Source organism: Rhipicephalus microplus, chromosome 6 (assembly GCF_043290135.1).
Source record: "Rhipicephalus microplus isolate Deutch F79 chromosome 6, USDA_Rmic, whole genome shotgun sequence".
NCBI classification, from domain to species: Eukaryota; Metazoa; Arthropoda; class Arachnida; order Ixodida; family Ixodidae; genus Rhipicephalus; species Rhipicephalus microplus.
This window is the reverse complement of record NC_134705.1, coordinates 141619047-141637564: the sequence shown is the minus strand read 5'-3', so window position 1 is coordinate 141637564 and position 18518 is coordinate 141619047. Positions and strand designations below refer to the sequence as shown.

Sequence of the window (18518 nt, the reverse complement as noted above, 5' to 3'; positions counted from 1 at the left end):
AGGCGCGTGGTGGCGCTGCCAGCAGTGTGTTCGCTTGCCTGCATGCCTGCCTGCAAATGGCGGAGAAACACGACCACGGCGGGGAGAACACCTAAAAAGTGTGTGTGCCTAAAACGACCACTAAAATATTTGTTTTAATAATAAACAAACTTGATGAAACCTGCGAAAACCACACGCGATTTCAGTTGCCGACTTTCACCGGCACCGACCAGTGTTGTGAGCATTCATTCCACTGATGGAAGGAGACATAACGCAGACAGAAAAAACATGTTTTCAAAATTTTTACGTACTTTCCAGAGAAACCGCAGCAAGGTTAGACTTCAGAAGGTACGCTTTTTATTGCGACACAAAACAGAAGAGCAACGAAGGACGGTAGACAGTCCTTTTAACATTTCAACTTTTTTCTCGCTGTACCTCGAATACTTCAGGGAACTCCATGAAAACTAGGAGATGATATATCAACATCCTGCTTGTTACGGTCTAAGAGCCTTTCTCCTCGCAGGCAACAAAATTTTCGAAAACACTTCACAGACTACTTTGGTGAAATAGTTATCACTTTACGTGTACAACAGGTTATTTGTAATTTTTATTTCTTCGAAACACAGGCTTTCTTTTTCACAAGGAATTAGAGGTTTGATGACAGTGCGGAAGGAAACAAAACTGTTGTAACTTGGGTAATGAGTGACAGGATGACGCCACCAGTAAACTTTTTTTTTAAAGCTACGGGCATGCACTCCAATACTTTCATTCAAATCGCTTCACCGAGTTCCTTAGTGAAATAACTATCACTTTACTTGCACTTGAAACGGGTTCGTTGAAATTTCTATTCAAACCACAAGCATCCTTTTACACAAGCGAGTAGATGGTTGATCGCAGTGAGCAAGGCAAGAAAAATGTTGTAACGTAGGCAAAGTATGACGGAATGATGCCGCCAGTACATCTTGACTGCAGCAACGCGAGTGTGCCCTCCACGACTACATTCCATTTGCGGCCGCAGCTTGGGCCGTCATGTTGTCGACACGACTTGCAGCTAGCCGAAGCAGATGCAGCTGTTTCCTGAGCTCTTTGGTACATCCTGTCGAAGCAGTGTTCGAAAGATTTTTGTTCCAAAGACTTGTGCGGAGGGGAACGATAAAGTGATCCACAAGGTTTTGTCCGAGCTTGAACTGAAAAAGAACGACAAGGTAAAGAATATCGCAAAGATTACCTAAACACTGGAGCTGTTTGAGTCCGGGTTGAGAGAATGCAGAGGGGAAAAAACTATCATCATCAGGACCGTCCTGTGCCTTCGAGCGTGTTGCTTTGGCAGCACGCCCACTCTTCGCCCTCTTGTTCATCTTTTCCTTCATTTCAAGACACGTGTGCCAATTTTTCGGGCTTGCTTTGCAATAACACAGATAGACGTAGCGCATTTGCGTGTGAACAAACCAAAACATTTATCAACAAAAGGGTTACCGAAAGTCTAACAACCAGAACAAATAAAATAAAAAGGCCATAACAGCGAAAAACACTGACATTGAACCTACAGTCAATAAGAATTGGCACATCCCACGTACAGTACAACTCAATGATATGCCAAGCACGAATAAGGATAGTTTGTATGTCACTTGAAAATCAGCACACTTAAAGATCAGCACAAATAATTCCGTACATGGCTTCGCGGAGATGCGTAGATTCTTTCTTCCATGCAGGGAGTTGAACCTTTACCGGATCGCTTAGCAGCGTTACACTTCACAAGCATGACAAAGACAGAGAGTGTCCCGCGTGAAACGGTGAAATCAACAAAATGAGGTTACGTTGAATAACAGGTGACCTACAAGTGATACAAGTGATACAAGATACAACAAGTGATACAAGATCACATTGCCATATAAGAAACGACTGACCGGCGGCAATCCCACGAACGTGAAAGCACCAATTGAAAAACGGCGCACATAGGTAAACACACGACCAGTATAGAGCTTCATTAATCGAATTTTCGTACAGGCGAGTTTCTATGCACTCCATCCTTGTCAAACACACACTACTTTCTTGCGCCAGCGATGCGAATTTGGTGAAACCCTTCACTGCACATCGTGTACAGTCGCCTGCACCTGGTTTTCAGCCTGCTATGCCACCGCCACCAGCGAGATCTTCAACTCACGGAAGCTTCCTTCAACTTCCCGAGCACGTCCCCATTTATATGAGCGAAGGTGCACTCACGTTTCCCATGGCCGCATGAAGAGCGACAAACGCCGGCACTTGCTTGAGGAGGACCACCTTTCGCGAGGCGTGTATCGCAGAGATGGGGCCGTCCGCACACAAGGCGTCGCCTAGGCAGTGCTCTGCGCGGTAGTTCCAACGGCACGTGAAGGTGAATATTCCTTGAGGATATCGGGTAAAAAAGATGTTCAGCAGGTCCTGGTCTGCATAAACAATGCGCTCCTGGAACTCTTCGAGCAGGCGTATCATGTGGTCCTCCAGGTTAAAGGCACGCATACGCGTTAGGTTCATCATCATCAACCCCGAATTCAGACCTGCGCAGTCCAAGAGAAGCGAAAAAGGATTAAGAGTGAGTTTTTTTCTTCCTCAGATAGGTAGATACCCACAGCCACATTGTGAAAGGGCACAAGGCCTGCGAGCTCCCTGCTAAGTTACACCCGTAACAACATACGGTGGTTATACCGAGACACACATGCGTCGGCTTAGCAAAGAGCTTGGTAAGGAATCTCAAGTAGATCGGACGTGTTTATTGCAGACCTTTAGCCCCACAGGACAATTATGTAACATGAATGCATAGTCTGTGGCATGTAGGCACGCAGAGTCTTATTTTGAAGCTCCCAAATATACTTTTGGCCAACGCAACAAATATGTTGCTGCGATGATACTGCGACTGCAACTAACGTTATACAGTCATGCGAAAATTAAAAAGGCGTATTGAGTTCCTAGATCATGGATCACTCTCTCAAAAAATGAATGGTGATAGTCACCTAATAACGTTTTGGTGTACAACTTATAGCACGCGCTTGTTCTTTTTTACGTGCTACTTTATTCAAGTGCTAAAATGTACTTTAATAAAGAAGTAGTGGGCCAAGTTTGGCAACACACGTATTGTCAGTGCTAAGCACGAGGCGCTTGGGCCGGAAATTGTCACTGTTCTTGCTGGCTAGGCCTACGCTCATGTCCTGTCTCAAAAAAAAAAAAAGGTTCTACTTGTCAGGCTTTCTCAGTTCTTTATTATAGTTGGTGGAGTTTGCTGGGTCTCCTACCAATCCTGGAGTTGCGAAGCCGGACTCTAGCTGCCGCCATCCCCACCGAATCTGCCACATGACCACTGCAGATGCCTCACACTCTCGTTTTAATCTCTCAGTTAGTTACGTCACAATGTGAAATATTTTATGTTTGTTTCCTGCTTACAGGACATCAAGATTCAAGGTGTTTTGATGGAGTTTGTTATGGATAGTGTTGAACTAAATAAAACTGTTTGAACCATATCCAACTAGTTTTCTTCAATAATGTATTTAGCGTGCATATATTTCACCTGGAATATAATTTTGCATATATAAATACTAAGGGTTGATTGTACCGGCATGCTTCGCCAGTCGCTAATGCTTTTCAACATTTTTTCTTGGAGTCAGCAGCACTGCGTTGTTTTAAACAGGGAGAACTGAATTCTCACGCTTGCAGGGAACGCATTATACCCCTTTTAAGTCATGCTAAACTAGCTGCCTTTAATAAATGTACGGCGCCAGTGGGTTACCCTGTTTAAATTTACCTGTTCCTTCCTATGCAGTGTCAAAAAACTTCCTGATATGACACAGAACCACTGCACCGGCTGTGGGAATTCGTAATATATAAACTGGGATGGTTAAAAACAACTTCGCTTACCTAAAGGAGGAACGTATGGGCGGCGAATCTTTTCTCTTAAGTAGCAGTTGTTTTTTAAGTGCTCGGTCTCAGGCGCCATACCAGCCATCTGCCATTCGTTCATGGCGTAGAACATTCTCCAGAAATCTTCGATAGGGTGAACGAATACGACGTCCGTGTCAGCGTAGAGGACGGCATCCACATCGGGAAGCATGCTCTGCGAAAATAAAGTTGAGGAATACAGAGTCCGAATACTTTTCGGCAAACCAGTCCGTTTCCTTGCTAGCGCTAGGAAGGGTGCACTGCAATATTTTGCTTATCACCGAGTGTGGTTTATGTACTCACTCATAGAAAAACAATATATTTCGAATGTCGGTTTGCTAGGTGAGTTGGTAATGCGTGAATACGGAGAACTGTGCCATGTAAACTGGGACAAGCAAGACACAACTAACTTAGAGTTAACACAAGAATAGGAAACAAAAATATAAAGAATATAATAAGAAAACCACGTGAATGATTAAATGTATTCGTCTATAAGTAGCACGAACACACAGGCAACACACAGGCAACACGAAGTGTCTGTGTGTGCGTGCCGTCTCTCTTGCGTGCGCGCTGCTGCTCCGTCGCTCTAAAATGAACGAACTCTCCATATAAACAAGTTTTGAAGTTTTGATAATATAAATCATACAGTGCTTTTTTAAACGTTAAACCCCAACAATTACTGTTATATATAATAATACAAATCTCAGCGAATGCGGCAGGAATTACCAAGTCTCAGCCTGCAGTGCAGAAAAGATTATTTCGATCATCAACTTGGAACTTCTCAGAAAAGAGTGTCTGCCAACGTCAATTTAAATTTATGCAACCGAGGAAATGAGTTTTCAAGGCGTAACCTAAATGTAGTCCTGAGTGCTATTCTTCCCAAGGATGACAAAATATGCAAAACAGGGTTTGCATATGATTGAGCTCACGAATCGACAAGGCTTGTCTTCTTCAAGATTGAAACTAATCTTCTTTACGTTCGAGCCTCGAAAAACTCACATGAAGAAAAATAAAGAGAAGTAGCTGTCGCGGGAGTACAAGAGAACAATTTTGATAATGAGAAAAAATTATACAAGCAGTGACAAACATAAATATATTCACAAAGTGTCAACAAATATTATGAATTATGTCAGCGAAGTTGAGAAGAAGGCCATTCCAACTGACACAAGTTCTGGGTATGAATGAGTCATGATAACATTCAGTATGACATGATGGAATTCCAACTTTAATGTGGTGATCAATGCGAGCTGATATATATGAGAATCTTGTGAGTATCTTGTTTTCAGGTAGTTATTATAGTAAACTTTAGGAAAAAGATATAATGAAGCTACCGACCTGCGATGAAAGAGAAGGACTTCACACTCTCCAAATGTTGCAATATACAGGTAAAAAACTTAACTCCCTTCAAATGTTCAAAAATATTTTTTTTCGCAAGCAGCAAGTCTCTGGCTTTTCAGTTTCACTGAATTACGCAAACAAAATTATAGTAAATAGGCGGGGCCACAAGGTAGAGGCTCTCTGAAGGTCTGTAATATACCGCAGCCCGATGGCCCTCTTTCTGTGCCGTGTGTTTGCGTAAATGCAAGAAGAAAATTGTTTTTCAGAACCTAATCACTCTCACGAAATATATAATATTCACCAGTTCAGGAAAGAGCATTGGTGGAGCGTTAAATATAATCATGTGTGCGATACAATCTGAAGTGCGCAGCACATACCGGTAAGAAAAGCCTCTGAGTAGCGCATGGCCTGAACAATGGTCTCCACTTGTGCCCGCTTCCTTTGGGGAACCACAAAGGCAGCACGTCACAGCTGACGCGCTTTTTCACATTATCCGGCCAGGAGGAGTACTTGAAGGAATAAAGGTGTGTCAGGTCATGAAAGAAAAAAGAATAGCAAGCGAAAATGTGAAAAAAAAAGTGACAGCTTTGTCGCATTGGGGAAGCAATGAACCTGATAGCGACAACTTGGAAGGTCGCGCGCAGATTGGCAAGCAGATCGAGACATGCCCCACGATTCTCACGCACAAAGGATGCACAAAACGTACCCACAGGTAAAGATTAACGCGAATATGCGTCTCAGTTGTTACTTCGCTGTGTCTGAAAAGCGCGCCCCTTTTCGCAAACTGAGGCTGTTTAACAATTTCAGTGACCTCTGTGTGCCCTATAACTACAACAGAATCGTTCCAGTGCAAGCCCAACGCCTACCAAGGCGTAAGATCCTCCCCACTGCAATATAACGGTGCGTGATCGAGCTAACACCCCCTTATTTTCTACGCGGACCAAAGTACGCGTGAGAGATGAGAGCAGCCGCGCGTTTACTGCGCCATCTTGCTGATAATGCTGAAAACACGATAGTTCCTCCCCCCCTCCCGAGATACCTGTCAACAGCGGTAAGTGGTAGCTATAAATAGCTTGCCGTTCGAACGTTGACGGAGGTACCTCTCGGTGGCTGAGTAGTTAAGGTCTCGCATTCATGACGCGGAGGTCCCACGTTCGATCCCGCACGCCAGAGTCTTTTTTTTCTTGGATTTCTTTTCTTGCGTTTTCATATATATATATATATATATATATATATATATATATATATATATATATATATATATATATATATATATATATATATATACATACAATAGCGGTGCATAGCATCGACGCCGACGCCGGTGCCGAAATCTAGCAGAGTGTGTGCATATGATCGCTATCGCAATAAAAACAAATATTCTCCACGTAGGGCTCATTTTCGCCGCATGCCAACTTTGAAAGTTCAAGCGAACGCCCCTCCACCTCTGCTCTGGAGGCAGTCGCCAATCGGTTGAGAATAGCCATCACACGTATTGTAGCTTGTACGTTGCGAGATTTGACGCGGGTGACGTCACTGGCACCGAGCGCACAGAAGGCGCCAGCGAACACCGTCATGAGAGCGCACAGGGCAGCGCACTCTATGAGAGGGCCAAACGAGTGTCCTCACTCTTTTCCTCCACAGAGACAGAAAGTGCTGTACACTAATGTAGGCTAGTCTTGTACATAGATATGCCTATAAAATTCCCATAATTCCTACCTTTATTTACAGTAAACATAAATGCGTTCTATGGTCTAAAAGACATTTAAAGCATCCTAATTAGGTATCACATGGGGAAACTGAGTATTCTACTTCCTAGCATACAACTTGAATATTACGCACCCACCAAACGTCATTTTCTTATGGTGACTTGCACCAGACATATAGGCCCTTTTGTGTCATTTCAGAGGATAAATGCTGTTTTCTTTTTGTTTTTTTACCTATAAACAGTGCCAGCTAATGTTTTTCTTACAATAGTTCCATATAACTTAGACATCATATACCACCATTACCTAGATTCATTACATTTTCATTACGAGGACCCTTTCAATTAGGAGAATTTAAGTGGACGATTGCTACCTGTGTGGTGCTATTGACCTCTATTTTTACAGGCTTGATTGAGAGGCATACGTGGCCAACGCTCGCCATCTCGGCAGACACCTGCTACGGGTAAAACACGTGGGAGAGAGGTGATGGCTCTAACTTTGGCATCTGTGCCATTTTTACGGTAAGCAGAATCTTGCCAAAGGAACTTCAACCTGTCGTTTTAAATTTGTCTTGTTTTTGTTTCACTCAGCCGTTTGAGGTTTTACAGATGCAATCCTTACTCAAATGTTTGCACGACAAGCCCATTCGTTTGAATGCAAAACTTGTCGACGGGTTCTATTCCTAAAATATTACATTGCTGATCTCGAGTAAAGTGCCGGCTGTTCTGAGCGTGTACAGTTCTGTCTTAAGCTGAAGAAGCAATGTTTCTGCGAGTGTGATCATTATTTGAGATTTTTTACACTATATGGAACCGATGCACCGAGACTAGAGTTATATATGCGAGCCTGTTTTGCCACAAATCGCTCAACAGCACAGCAGTTTTATGGCTAAGTTTAAAACGCCAACCATGATTGCGATAACACGTAGTACTTTGCCGCGAGTTTCGAAGCATAACGAATCACCGAACGAGATAAATCACGTTACGGAGAAACAATGCGTTGGGTTCTTCATCATCATTATCATCATCATCAGCCTGACTACAACCACTGCAGGACAAAGGCCTCTCCCATGTTCTGCCAGTTAACCCGGTCCTGAGCTTGCTGCTGCCAATTTATACCCGCGAACTTCTTAATCTCATCTGCCCACCTAACCTTCTGTCCCCCCCTACCCCGCTTCCCTTCTCTGGGAATCCAGTTTGATTCCCTGTTAGAGTTAGAGCATCCGCCTCGCATGCAAAAGGTCCGTGGTTCAAATCCCGGTGCGACGCAGTTTCCAACCGGATAAAAAATATGCGTGTGGTAATGGAACTGCATTGAGAGGCCTGGGGTGCGGCCTCACCGGTAACCACCGCCGGGAATGCACTCCCTCACGAGAGAAGGATTGGCCACCCTAGTGCAGTATGTGGCCACTACCTCCCACATGCATACGTCAAATTTGTTGGGTTCTTAGCTATATAGTATATGTGACATTACGCAGTGGAGGGTGTGCTGTCGTGATTCGATTCAGATAACAATCAAATTTGCTTTAGGTCTAGTGAGTGTTACACTTATTCCTCTCCATTGGAAGAAACAATATTGAGGCGCATTGCTTCGCTTGAGGAAAATGAAGAGAAACATTGCTGCTGATCTAAGAAGTGGATGTTGATGATGGAGCGAATCTAGGTCCTAATGTCCATAACGTATACGTTCAAGTCACCGGCTAGTATAATGCAGATGCACGTTCGGGTCGACGGCCGCATGAATGGACGGGTGGATGTACGAATGGCCGGACGAACAGATGGACGGATGGACAGATGCACGGATGGAGTATGCGTCTATTTTTAAGCTATATGCGCGATATATACTCGCTGTACACGTAAATGCACACTGATGTTTCGCACCTGCGCTTCGACTAGGGACGATGGCGAGCCTGGACGACAACGGTCGGTCATCATGAGCGCCCAAGGGGACTCGCTTCTAAAATTCGTCAGAATCACTCCTTTACTCAGACCTTCAATGCCGAAAGTTCATCTGTGTCATGTTTCACGAAACAGTAAAACAATCGTAATTGTAGAAGGCTTTGTCAGATATATGCAGGCTTACCTCTTTTCGCATTTTCTCCTCGTTCTGCTTATCTGCGATGATGATAAGGTGCAGCCTTGTGTAGGAGTAAGCTACGGCTGACTTGACAGTAACGATGCCAAGATTAAAAATATCCTCGCACATGACGAACGCCATCGTGATTTTCTCCCTGCGAAACCAACGAGACGTCAGATGCGATGTTATGTTTAGTCGCGAAGAAGTGGTCAGGTGTGCGAGAGGGGTGCGTACCGTAGAGTGATCTAATGAATCAAGGCGTAATGTTGCATGGGCTAACGTCAGTATGCGAAACGGAAAGTGTAACGTTCCGTTTGTTACACTCAAAATACGGCACTTGCTATATCGCTTGTCGGTGGAATATAGTATACGCACTTGGCAGCACTACGTACTACGGTGCAGTGCACGTTTCACTTGCAATGACTCTAGAATATGCCTTGTATTGAAACCTGAATAAGAGTACTGCAACGGAATAGGCAAAATCAATCAAGATAACTTGAGGGGAACTAACCGAAGCTGCAGAGTAGTGCTGTTGACCTTGGTTGGAAAAAAGAACCGCAACTACAAACACTGCAATTTTTAACTTGTGAAAGCTTAAGCTTCCGCTGAAGAGAATATGAACATACAAACAGTGCAATTTTGTGGTGCTTATTTCATGCCATAGGTGCTACCACAAACAAACAAACAAAAAACAAACAAACAAACAAACAAATAAATAAATAAACAAACAAACAAGAACTATGGACCGTCTCCCCGAAGGGAACCCTGATGGGGAGCGAAGCGGCAGCGGTGCGCACAGCACTGACCTGGTTGAAACAGGCTTTGACGCGGGTGCCGGAACAAACAGTGCGATTTTGTGGTGCTCATTTCATATCATATGGGTACACCCCCCCCCCCCCCACACACAAACGGAACCCTGATGGGGTGCGAAGCAGCAGTGGTTGATGATGATATATGGTGTTTTTTGGCGCAAGGGCCATTTGATGGCGAAAGAGCGCCAGTTCATGAGACAGGAATGTGGACAATGGTTGTGATTAGCGGCTGTATAAGGGCCATAAAATTCCTCGCAGTAAAGCGGGTAAAAACATACAAATAATAAAATCATTACCATGCCGTGAAAGGTGTGTGTGATGTGTATAGGTGACAAAAGTTAGTGATAATGAAAAACGATGGTGGACATGTATGGCATTAGCACAAGTGCCTCACTCGTTCATACCCTTGCGTCCAAGGGCCATGAGGCCAGTGCTTTCCTGTGTAGCCACCGCAGCAAAAACCTCTCTAGAGAGGTCGTGCTACGGTAGGCCTGGGTATATGTTATGAAAATTATTAATTTCCTTTAAAAACGCTAATAATGATTTGTGACTAAAAAGCGGTTTCCTACCGACGAACATTGCAGGGTGTAAAGGTATATGTTGTCGGTAGGATAGTGGAAAGTGTTGTCTTCTTAGAGCGTCTAAATGTTTACATTGAATTAAAACGTGAAGAACTGTTAATGCCTCACCACATTTATCACACAATGGTGGATCACCACCGGACAAAAGATGTGTGTGTGTCGTGTATGTGTGTCCTATCCTGAGTCTTGTTAGTGTTACCTCTGTTAAACGTGATTTTGCTACTGGTGGCCAATGGCCAAGGTGTGGCTTGATAACGTGTAGTTTGTTTTGTGTGTGTGTATCCCATTTGCTCTGCCAGTAGTCCCTGAGTTTTCGTTTGAGAGACGGCTTAAGATCAAGGGCCGGAATTGATGTGGGTGTAATGGCGGTGCTTTCGTGGGCGGATGCAGCAAGCTGATCCGCCATCATGTTGCCTTGAATCTCACGGTGCCCTGGCACCCAGCACACAACAACATGTCGGTTGAGTGTGTAGAGTGTGCATAAAATGGAGTAAAGTGAAACGAGTACAGGTTTTTTTTTGTTTTTTAAGACTGTGCAGAGCCGTTACCACACTGAGGGAGTCTGTATAAATTACTGCTTTTTGTATTTGTGATTGTTTGATGTGTTTAGCTGCCACAAGTATCGCGTAAGCTTCCGCTGTGAAGATACTTGTGCCTGGATGTAGAGGGCCAGCATCCGAAAAGGAAGGGCCAGCAGCGTATGACACAGAGGAGTTAGACTTAGAGGCATCTGTAAAAAACTCAGGACGCGCGTATTTGTGTTGAAGTTCCAAGAAGTATGTTCGAATATGGGCAATAGGCGCATGTTTAGTAACTTCTAGGAAAAACACATCGCAATCTATAGTCTGCCACTGCCACGGTGGCGGGTATGCTACAGGAGCCATTAAACTGTATTCGAGTGGCACTCCGGTGTCCTCAGCTAGACCCTTCAGGCGAACTGAGAAGGGCTGCCTCATTGAAGGCCTGTTTTGAAAAAGAATGGAGCTCGACAAGTCATTAATAGTAGAGTATGAGGGGTGCCTCTTGTCTGCTTTCACCTTAAGGAAATATACAAAGGACATGTAGGTTCTTTGCAGATGAAGCGACCACTCATTTGACTTAATGTAAAGGCTTTCTACGGGGCTGGTGTGAAAAGCACCCGTAGAAAGGCGGATGCCCGAATGGTGCACGGGATCCAGCATCTTCAAAGCACTTTGAGTCGCAGACTGATAAACAATGGCCCCGTAATCTAAGCAGTTGCGAATAAGGCTCCTATACAGGTTTATGAGGCATTTCCTGTCACTACCCCACGGAGTACGTGGCAACACTTTTATAACATTCATGGCTTTTAAACATTTTGTTTTTAAATACTTTATGTAGGGTACGAAGGTCAACTTGTTGTCCAAGATTAAGCCTAAGAATTTATGCTCGGCTTTGACGGACAGTTGTTGCCCGTTCAGTTGAATGTCGGGTTCCGAGTGCATGCCTCCCTTTCGAGAGAACAAGACACACGTGCTTTTTTGTGGGTTAAGTCGAAATACGTTTTCATCTGCCCATTTGGAGACCTTTTTTAAACCCAGCTGAACCTGCCGCTCACATATGGCCAAGTTGCAGGACTCTAAGCCAAGCTGAATGTCGTCGACATATGTACAATAGAACATATTGCGAGGAATGGACAAGTGCAAAGAATTCATTTTAATAATAAAAAGTGTGCAACTAAGCACACCACCTTGTGGCACGCCTGTTTCCTGGACAAATGTTTGGGAGAGCACACTGCCCAGACGGACACGGAATGTCCGGTTTGACAGGTAACTTTCGATTATATGAAACATTCTTCCGCGCACACCAAGGTGGGACAGGTCTCTTCGAATTCCGTAACGCCATGTAGTATCATAAGCCTTTTCGATATCGAGGAACACAGAGAGAAAATATTGTTTATGGACGAACGCGTCTCTGATCTGTGCCTCGATACGAACAAGGTGGTCTGTGGTGGAACTACTTTCTCGAAACCCGCACTGAAATGGGTCGAGCAAATTATTTGTTTCAAGAAAATGTACAAGTCGACAGTTTATCATTTTTTTCGAAGACTTTGCACAAGCAGCTTGTAAGTGCTATAGGCCTATAAGTCGAGGGTAAAGAAGGGTCCTTGCCCTCTTTCAAAATGGGAATAACAACGCCTTTTTCCAGGAGGTAGGAATAGTGCCAGAAGACCACATAGCATTGTACAAACAAAGTAAGGTTTTTCCGGTTTCGTTTGGTAGGTTTTTTAACATTTCATACATCACCTGGTCAGAACCTGGGGCAGAAGTACTGCAGGAGTTTAGAGATGTTCGGAGCTCAGCTAGACTGAAAGCTTGGTTATATGCCTCGTATCTAGTGGATGTGTGTTCGAGTTTCTGCTTTTCGATTCTTGTTCTGTATTTTTGGAAAGTGTCAGTATAGTGGGACGAGCTGGATACCTGTTCGAAGTGTGCACCGAGGAAGTTTGCCTGATCTTCCAAGGTATCACCCTGAGTGTTTACGAGTGGAAGTGTGTGTACTTGTTTTCCTGCTATCCTACCGACCATGTTCCAGACTTTAGCCTCCTGTGTGTATGAATGAACCCATGATAAAAACTTCCGCCAGCTTTCTCTTCTGGCATGCCGACGCGTTCTCCTGCCTTGAGACTTTATTTTCTTGAAGGTTCCAAGATTTTCGGCTTTCGGTGAGTTCCGAAGCAGCCTCCAAGCTCTGTTTTGCTGTTTGCGCGCGTTTCGGGGTTCAGAGTTCTACCATGGCACACATCGTTTTCCAGGGTGTTCATTTTTTTGTGGGATGCATTTTGTTGCAGCATCAATCAAAAACGCTGTGAAGTAGTTCACAGCAACATCAATGTTCAAAGTACAGATGTCATTCCAACCTAGACAAGCGATAGTATAAAACTGTTCCCAGTCGGCTCTGTTTATGAGCCACTTGGGAACACGTGGTGGACACTCAGTTACTGTCGTTGTGCTCAAAACTACGGGGAAGTGGTCACTTCCGTACAGATTACTGACGACTTTCCACTGGAGTAGAGGCGCAAGAGATGGAGATACTATGCTCAGGTCTATGGAGGAGTAGGTGTTATTAGCGAGGTTATAATAGGCTGGTTCTTTTCGATTTAGGAGACACGCGCTCGACGAGATAAGGAACTGTTCGATCAGTCGACCTCGCGCGTCATACCGAGAGTCACCCCATAGCCTGCTATGCGCATTAAAGTCTCCAAGGAGAACATAAGGCTCCGGAAGTTCATCAATTATAGAGTGTAAATCACGTTTTTGCAGCTGATAGCTAGGAGGAATGTAAATAGTGCAGACTGTGATCAGTTTATCAAAAAGAACCGCTCGAACAGCCACTGCCTCAAGGGATGTTTGGAGTTGTAAGTGCGTGCATGCTATTCCTTGATTCACTATGATGGCAACACCTCCGGATGATGTCATAGCATCAACACGGTCTTTTCGGAAAATAACGTATTTACAAAGAAAATTTGTGTGTTTTAAATTAAGGTGTGTTTCTTGTACACACAGCACTTTTGGCGAGTGTTCATGTAAGAGTTCTTGGATGTCGTCAAAATTTCTGAGAAGGCCCCTGACGTTCCATTGTATAATTTGAGTGTTCATGGTGAATGTGAAATAGTGCTGTGCGTACGAAAAGCGAGTGGCTGTTTAGACAGGGAGTTTGAGTTCACTTAACAGGGGCATCACCAGGCCCTGTTATCTGCTTTTTTGTTTTCTTGACACGCTCCAGGAAGCCACGCCGCTCTTTCTGAACCCAGGGTGCCGACGTATCCATTGCCTCCTCGGAGGCACTGGATGCCCGCACGTGCGGGCTGTTAATTCGAATTTCGGGCCTTGCCTGTTGAGAGACCGGAGACTCCAGAGTCCTCCGGTCTCTGTTTGGGAGTAGGCGGTGTAGCTTGGGCTACAGCCACGTTCGGGGCAGGTGCCACAACCACCGACTCGGTATGCGCGGGCTGAAGGAGTGGCGAGGGCTGGTGCGGCGGTGCCCCCTGACGCGCCGCATCAGCGTATGTAGGTCCATAGAATGGAGCGACTATTCGCCGTGCTTCCTTAATTGCAATGTTCTCTTTCACCTTCAACGTAATTATTTCTTTTTCTTTTTTCCAGTATGTGCAGGAGCGTGAATATGCGGCATGGTTTCCTTCGCAGTTTACACAGTGTGGCGGTTGTTTGCAGTTCTCAGACACGTGGCCTAGAACTCCACATTGTGCACAAGTCTGGCGACCACGACAGGTTTTACAGCCATGGCCATACCTCTGGCATTGGAAGCAACGACGAGGGTTTGGTATGTACGGCCTGATAGATGTCTTTGTGTACCCTGTTTGAATAGATTCCGGTAGTTAACTGGATGCAAATGTGAGTATTAAGTGTTTCGTCGTCGTTTCCTTATTATCTCTTCTAATGATGATTCTCTGTACATTAGTGACATTTTGGCTCTTCCACTCCCCCAAAAGTTCAGTCTCAGTCAAGTCAAGTAAGTCCATGTCAGATACCACTCCGCGAGTTGTGTTCATTAATCTATGTGGTGTTATGGTTATTGGTATGCCACCGAAATCTGAAAGACGGTCTAGCTTTACAAATTGTTCTCTGTCACGGATTTCGAGGAGAAGGTCTCCACTAGCCATTTTGGTTACCTTGTATCCTGTGCCAAGAGTTTCGGTAAGACATCTAGAAACCAGGAAAGGAGAGACGGTTCTGGCTTGCTTTTCAGTTTTTTCACAGTGGATAACATGATAGTGAGGATATGTTTCTTTGGGCTGGTTAAAAAAGTTTATATCATCGGTGCGTACCCGCTTTAAGCCGGTACGATCAGACAGTAAGAGGAATGCTCCATGCATGCCTTTCTTATTTTTGTTCAGCAGCGTTGGCGGCCACCCACCACGGAGCCCAACGAGGGGACGCTACAAGTTTACAGATGCTTAAAACTGCAGGCGCCAGCCGTACAACGCCACTATAACACAATGCGCCTAGACCAAGGTAGGCTATTTGCACAGGGTTAACCCTAACCGCCAGGAAGTTTGGAAGTAAACGGAAGAGAGTAGAAGACAGGACAGATAAATAGTAAGAGATAAAGACGAAGATGCAGGGAGAGAGGGATAGGAAAAGGCGACTGCCGATTTCCCCTGGGTGGGTCAGCCCTGGGGTGCCGTCTACGTGAAGTCGGGGCCAAAGGGGTGTGTTGCCTCTGTCGGGGGGCCTTAAAGGTCCAATTACCCAGCGTCGGCTCAACCCCCAGGGTCCCCTTTTCTCCGAACACGGCAAAGCCACGCATGGCTAGGCGTGGGAGGGAGTAGAAACTCCCCCGTTAGCTCGGGTCTGTGGTGTCGCTACACACCAAACGCCTACTTGCGCAGGCGCCCCTGCGGGGAAAAGCAGCAGTGGTGCGAACGGCGTTGACCCGGTTGAAACTGGCGTCGGTGCGGTTGCTGAAATAACGGTTTGAAGCGAAACCCGATGTAACATTTACTGGAGTAAACGTTTGTTTCAAACGCAAAGACACGGGATGAGGGGCGCGTTGAAGGCGCTTGCGCTTCGCTTCCTTGGCTCGCGTCTCGTCGGTGTTACCCTCGCGCCATCTCTATTTTCGAACGCGATCGGCGTTCTTGACCCGCACCTCGTCGGTGTCGTTGGTCTGTCAGTGCCGGCGCTTGCGTTCGGCTACCCTGGCTTGACGGTGTTCCAGGCGCGACATCACCATTCGCGACAATGATTGGTTTCGCTAACCCGCAACGCCAGTGACGGCCGGGAAAGGTACGCGCGTACTAGCGGAAAGCCTGCCCCGGCGGCGTCCCGCCCGTCGGTGTGATCGCGCGGCAAGGGGCGGCGTGCTGTCCACATTGCCGGCGCCGCGGGACCACGGCCAGGCTAGGCAACGGCATGCAAGCGCGCCTACCCGCGGCTTCTTCTTGCCGCCAGGACGTGGCCCGGGTGAGATGATGATGCCGGCGTGAGGAGTGGGCTCGAGCGTCAAGAGTGGTGGAGATGCTGAAGCGAGAGAGACGACACGTGGTGAGTGGCGATAGGCAAGGGAAAGAGTGAAGTCACACGTGCGCACGGCGAGGGAAGGCGTGACCTACTTGGTTCCACCCCAGTGCGGAGGGACCGCGTTACAAAGGCTTGTCAAAGAGCTACTTCGTATCTAAAAGAAAACGTCGTTTAGAATGACACCTTAGGAGTGTTTCCATCATGATGAAACATAATATTGGCGTAATAATCCCCAGCTGCAACGCTGAGAAAGAAACGCCCGCTGCGTTTGGTATGTTTCCTGCTCACAGTGAACGCAATATCGTATTGCTACATACATATTGTCAGTGCTTTGAACTATGTGCGTGTGCGCCGGACGAAGAGAAGGAAGATCTTGCTTAGTTTGCTCGGGCTCTGAGCTGAACAGGACAGCGCTGCAACCACGATTGAAAACACGTTGTGTAGTCTACTGATGATTCACGTAACAATATTACGTAAGGCATACTGATGAACATATAAATACAGATGTGACGTTGGCTGTATGTCTAGGCGCATTCATGCCTAGAGTGGCCATGCTAGACAAAAAGACAAGGGGGGGGGACGTTGACGCTTCGCCTATAGGAGTTGAACGTGATAGCGATGTCCTGTTCCTAGTGCATACTTCAAACACTTAGCGCATGAAGCTTTTTGGTACTTGTTATGCACCCCCCGCCCCCGTGGCCCCAAGGGGATAGGCGCAGTAGCATGTGCGCCTTTTGAAGTGGGTGGGCACCTTTAAGCAACGAAGCTGATTCGATAAAATCAGATATTTTGACGCCCGCTGGCAATGCGCGCTTGTATCGCGAATTATTACTGCAATTTTGGACGTTGTATTGTGAAGCATGCATAAGGAACGCGTGTGTTTGTAAAGCAAGAAAGCTAGTTTCACTGCGTTTGCTAGCCTGCTTTTCCGATTATGCTTTGGCCGTTACGATCTACAGATAACAAAATGCTTTTTTTAATAAATTGATCATGCATGATAGTCTTCGGGATGAAGACGTACCAAGCGTCAACTAGGGTACATCCACGTTGAACGATGCTATACAGCTACCATACACCAAAATATGCATTGTGAAAACCCTCCTTTATCAATGAAAACATTCAATATGTTACAACTGTAAAGTCGCGTTTTATTACTTTCATGCGGCGAGTAAAAGTTGGACGGTAAAGCAGCTGGACGTCCAGAAGTAGTAGAGCGCATATAAGTAGGGCAGCTCTGACGTGGTGGGTTAGATCAGCGGCGATGGCAATAACGAGAAATATGTCCAGGTTGATGACAGGAAAGCAGATAGGCTTGTCGTCAGGCGTTCGCGATTGCGTAGGGTTTCGGAAGGGCAATGATTGAGGAGATCGGCGAGCGTTACCTGAAGGGTATGGGCGTACTTCAGGGTGAGTCATGGGACACGCTGACGGAAGAACGAGATTAGCAAATTCCTGCCTTACCACAGCTTGAATTAAGGCTACCGATGGCTGTGATGGGTCAGTGGCTTGGGTTGTAAAAACAGGCTGTTGAATGGGAGCTGGACAGGCAGCTTCAAACTCCCGACGAACGATTCGGTTAACGTGGTCATAGGTGGGTGGTTGGCGAGCGGCTTCACACGATGAAGTGGCGGCCGTGTTGGACAGTCGTGTGAATCTCTGCGGGATACGGTGGCTCTTGGCGTGTTAAAACCGCCTGCACTCTTTGATGATTTCATCGATGGTGGTGACGTTAGTGTATACAAGCAGGTTGAAGGCATCGTCGGCGATGCCTTTAAGCACATTCGATACCTTCTCAGGCTCGGACATGTGTTCGTAGACCTGGAGACAAAGGGCGATGACGTCGTGAATATGCGCGACGTAGGATTCAGTAGACGTCTGTGCCCGAGTAGCCAACTGATTTCCCGCATTTACCTGTCGCGCAGCGGTGTTCCCAAAAAGGTCATGGATCTTCTCCTTGAAAGTGTACCAGCTGGTAGTGTCGGCTTCGTGCGTCTCGAACCACACCCGTAGAGGGCCATCAAGGTAAAAAAGCACGTTGACAAGCATGAGTGTCGGGTCCCACCTAAAGCTGGCGCTGATCCGTTCATACACGTTGAGCCACTTGTCAACGTCAAG

At 46.0% G+C, this 18518-nt stretch overlaps 1 protein-coding gene across 1 annotated transcript; it reads right to left on the bottom strand.

The window, feature by feature from the left end:
- Window positions 1-418: 418 nt before the first annotated feature.
- LOC119168418 (glucoside xylosyltransferase 2) lies at window positions 419-9156 on the bottom strand. Its single transcript, XM_075866761.1, has 5 exons — window positions 9015-9156; window positions 5604-5735; window positions 3868-4063; window positions 2203-2516; window positions 419-1166 (listed from the first exon to the last, which is right to left on the bottom strand). Exons 1-5 carry the CDS (start codon window positions 9147-9149, stop codon window positions 975-977), a joined length of 969 nt encoding a protein of 322 aa, XP_075722876.1. The 5' UTR covers window positions 9150-9156; the 3' UTR covers window positions 419-974.
- Window positions 9157-18518: the final 9362 nt, after the last annotated feature.

Excerpts from the sequence above, each read along its gene's own strand:
- LOC119168418 (XM_075866761.1), bottom strand. The coding sequence starts at position 9,149 with ATGGCGTTCGTCATGTGCGAGGATATTTTTAATCTTGGCATCGTTACT. Across the intron at positions 4,064-5,603 it reads CTCAGAGGCTTTTCTTACCG|AGCATGCTTCCCGATGTGGA; the intron begins GTATGTGCTGCG and ends TTATTTTCGCAG. Across the intron at positions 1,167-2,202 it reads TTCATGCGGCCATGGGAAAC|TTCAAGCTCGGACAAAACCT; the intron begins GTGAGTGCACCT and ends GTTCTTTTTCAG.